This window comes from Cantharellus anzutake (assembly GCF_015039405.1).
Source record: "Cantharellus anzutake strain C23 chromosome Unknown EI90scaffold_260, whole genome shotgun sequence".
In the NCBI taxonomy this organism is placed as follows: Eukaryota; Fungi; Basidiomycota; class Agaricomycetes; order Cantharellales; family Hydnaceae; genus Cantharellus; species Cantharellus anzutake.
The window spans coordinates 72,507-76,715 of NW_024067210.1; the positions used below are offsets into that span (position 1 = coordinate 72,507).

At 50.6% G+C, this 4,209-nt stretch overlaps 1 protein-coding gene across 1 annotated transcript; it reads left to right on the top strand.

The window, feature by feature from the left end:
- Positions 1-1,067: 1,067 nt before the first annotated feature.
- EI90DRAFT_2843295 (uncharacterized protein) lies at positions 1,068-1,505 on the top strand (the record flags this gene model as incomplete). Its single annotated transcript, XM_039053700.1, is given in 3 exon segments — positions 1,068-1,236; positions 1,318-1,399; positions 1,415-1,505. Coding segments are annotated over 3 exon segments (342 nt in total), but the record flags the coding sequence as incomplete, so codon positions are not given.
- Positions 1,506-4,209: the final 2,704 nt, after the last annotated feature.

Below are 4,209 nucleotides of genomic sequence, written 5' to 3' on the forward strand. Positions count from 1 at the left end.
GTTCTATCTTCTATATTCCACTATAGAGGCTGGGGTCCTGCCTAGTGCCGGGTGTTAGCTGCGAGAGCTGAACTCCCCCTCGACTTAAATCTGTCGTTGAGGCCCGAGAACACACTCAATAACCCCCCGACTAACGCCGCACTCGCCAACACACAGCCTCAACCTGCACAGGCCCAACCCACCATTCTGCCCCCTCGCGACACCTCCTGCGATGTCACTCTAACACAACAGTCACCTCTACTCCCCGTCTGCACCGACCGCAGCTTCCCAAGACTCCAACAGGAGCTTAATGCGGCGATAGAGACAGCTGAACTACGAAACTCCAAGGGCAGCTTCCTCCGCATCCAAGCTGTTCGCTGCCTGCCTTCTAAAGATCTAGTCATCACCTTGTTCACTAAGGAGGCTGCCTTCCGACTGCGCAAAGATACACGCTGGCTGACCTTCATGGATAATGAGGCGGCCAAGCTGACTATCAGGCGCCCTGTTTTCGCCGTAATCATCCACCGCATCCCCTGCTCTTTTGACCCCAACCAACCCAGCCTCTCATCTTGCCTGCAGAGCACTTCGACGTCCTGTCCAGAGCCACCGTTCCTCCCTCCACCACCTCTTCCATGCCCCACAGTGCCCTCACTTCTCAGAGCACTCGGAGCTAATCCACCCTCAACCACTACCACCTTGGGCCCCTCATCCTTTCACAATGCACGCAGCGTTGTTGAAAGAAGAAGCCTACTTGGAACACCTCCACCTAGCGCTCCCTCCCACGAATACATTGCTTACTCGGATGGCTCCAAAACAGAGGAAGGAGTAGGGGCCAGTGCCCACATCCCTTTCCTGCAGGAACAGAGCTCCCTGCGCCTCAGCGACCCAGAATCCCACTCGGTTTTCGAAAGCGAACTAACAGGAGTACTTCTAGCCTTACAACTAGCCAAAGGACAGCCAAGAAACTTCACATCTTCCTCGACAACCAGGCTGCAGTCCGTGCCCTAGCCTTGCCTGCGCGACGCAAATCCGGGCAACACATTCTACTCACCATACTCCGAGCATACGAAGACCTACTACCCATACACCTCCACCTCAGACTCCACTTTGAATGGATACCCGGCCATCATGACATACCGGGAAATGAAAAGGCTGATCACCTTGCCAAAGCGGCCACCAAACCCAACCCCCGCAACACAAACCCCCCTATGCCCACTTCTCTATTGATGGCCAAACAATACCTTAAAGCCCAAGGAAGTGACAAACCTCCCAATGGAACATCAGGTCACTTCCACCGCCGCATTCGCAGCAACACAGCCCCCGGCACCTTCTTGAAAGCCGCCTCCAAACTACGCCGCGGATCCATCAGCATCCTCTTCCAACTAAGAACGGGACATATAGGACTTCTGGCCTACCTGGCGTGAATGGGACCCAGTGCATCGCCCAACTGTAGCCTATGCGAGGTCCCGGAAACAGTTGAGCATTTCCTCTTCGAATGCCGTCGATATTGCCGCGAGCGCAGAGCACTGCGAATCGATATCCTGCTCGCCTCCCTCAGTGACAAGTCCATCCTCACCTTCAACCTCTCCCAACTCCTCTCCCACCCCAAAATCATCCCTCTTACCATAAGATACATCCGCGACACGGCCGCATCCGCATCCATATCCCCTACTCACCTCCTACCTCCTGACACGGCTGGCCGGACATGAACGCTTTCAGCTTCTATTCTCACTTTTCTTATTTTTCTTTGTTTATTACTTTGCAGACGTTTTGTCACCTCCTTTCGGTTTATCTCATTTTCTTCTTACTGTACAGCTCCCTCCTTAACTAATAACCTACCTCCCCTCATCACCGCTCCCACAACTCGAGCCACTACACCACGATGGGTGCCACACCCTCCTATGAGTTCCCCTGCTTCTACACCGTGCACACTCATCGACCCTATGCTACCCTAACCACACTCACAATCTCAACACACCCACCCACAAACCCTTATCCACCACCTCTTGTCTACGATCATATAAGTACGGCATATGCTGCTCGGCACGTACTATAAAGTGAATTCATTCATTCATTCATTCATGCCTACTGTATCTTACCAACGACAGCCACAGTCAATGACAATGGTAGACCTACCAAAACTTGCCATTATTATCTACTCATTTGGGGATGAATTGTCCACCCTTGCCGATGATGAAATTGGGGCCTTTTTCCATATGGAATATGTGGACCATCCTGATCGAGTAGGCGACTGCAATTGAGTTCCCTTGCTGTCTTCTCATAGTGTAGCAGTTATTCGTAGCAAGATTTGTGATGGAGTCATCTTGGGATGAGGATCGCAAATTGGATGCACACAAACTCCGCACCATCCTTCCTGATGGCAGGTCATTCGACAAGGCCATCATATTCTACACGATGCATACAGAGGCCAACAGTGGGACCCTCATAGCACAGAGATGGGTTGATGGTGTGGAGTATGGCTATGATTTTGAGCAAGTGAGTGCTTTTCCCCATGTGCGCCAGCCAAGAGTGTTGCTGAACTTACCCAGATGGCCGAACCGCTGGAAGGAAGTGCGCGATGGTTAAGACACCTCCGCCAGAATACTGGGTTGGTTTTCCTCACATGTGGGCAGGCCTTCAGCATAAATGGCAGTTTTGACATTCTCAAAAATGTCTTCCATCATTGAGGCACGTTGTTTCATCTAGGCACTGCTGGGGGTCTAATGTACTCATAGGTTTAGCTGGGTAATTGGATTCACTGCGGATCGAGTGTCTCGAGAAGTGGTCATATCTCAGACCCTCAATTTCACCTACTTCACTACGATTTTAAACCAGACCCCTCGACAAGCTCGTCTCGAAGCCTTTGGGGGACAGCCGTCCATTCTCCCTGGGAATCAGGTTGTGCTTATGGAGCCACATGAGACCACGGTTCTAATCAGGGTACCCCGGTATGGAGGGCTCTGGAAAGAAGCCCCTCATTGCCCAAATGAGAGGTGCCCATCCGGCATCACTGACGAGCCCAGCCAAGATGCAAATGTGTCCGAGCTGCTTCGACCTTGCCTGGAGACAAATATTATAGTTGACAGGCTTGGCATTCGCAGTGTACGGTTTCACTGTGCATCGTGCACCCAGGTATGGTTTGCAGCACAGGAGCCATGGTGGTTACTTGAAATGGACATGCATGGGTGGCAGCATCAGCATTGGGTGGCTCCATACCCATTTGGGCCCTGGGAATTGATTCCGAAGGGACAGGACTAAGTCTTTGAGTGCAACAGCTGGGAAGGGAGTTGTGCAGACTCGTACCCAGTCGTTTTCGCTCCGTGGACGCGTGCGTACTGCAATGTGGAACGCACTGCAATGTGGAAATGTAACTAAGTAGCTTTTGTATTCAACGTAAAGTCACGTTCTGCTTTCAATACAAGCTACAGGGATAAACTCAAGTTCGATCACCTATTCCGAAAATTTGTGCGCGACACTTTGCTCTAACGACTGGTACACATTGGCAGTGGCAGTACATTTTAGGCATTTGCCAAATTTGATGCGATCCTCTCAGAAAATAATTCTGGGACACATGAGGACCCCATGCAAAATTCGAGTTAGGACATAATATTTAGCCTAGTTACTTTGCTATGAAGTTGAAGCCCAAATATACGCTGGGACTAACTTTTTATATATTACTTCGTTCTAAAGTAAAGTTGTTGCGTGTTGTGGCCCAGATGGCAAAGCGTGACTTTTATGCTACGAATGCACGATGAAACACAGCTTGGGGGTCACGCCGTACGAACTGGGCGCACAATGTCCATTCGTTCTCCCCTAGCCAGAACTCGGCATCCATGTCATAGTCAGAATAATCGTGGTGAAGGAACGAGGGGACTGCTGGGATCTCAGGGTAATCCCATGCCACGTTACATGATACTATAATCGACCCTCCAAACGAATCGCCTTATTCATGAGTGCTGCGCAAGAGCATTGCTCATCCGATAGTAAGGAGAGACAAGTGGAAGAAGCATGCGATGGTCACCGTATTGTGTTTTTGCAATGGCAGGGATCGTTCGTTCACTGCGGTCCCAGGTAACGCGGAGGCTGTAATTAGGGTCTTCCATAAACCTGAGTTAGCCCTTGCTAGCCATGGTATTGACAGAATGTTGACACCATGTTAACTGTCTTTGAACAACTTTTATGTACCAGCACTAATAGGTCATGTGCAAGTCAGCCATTGCAGTCTTTCAG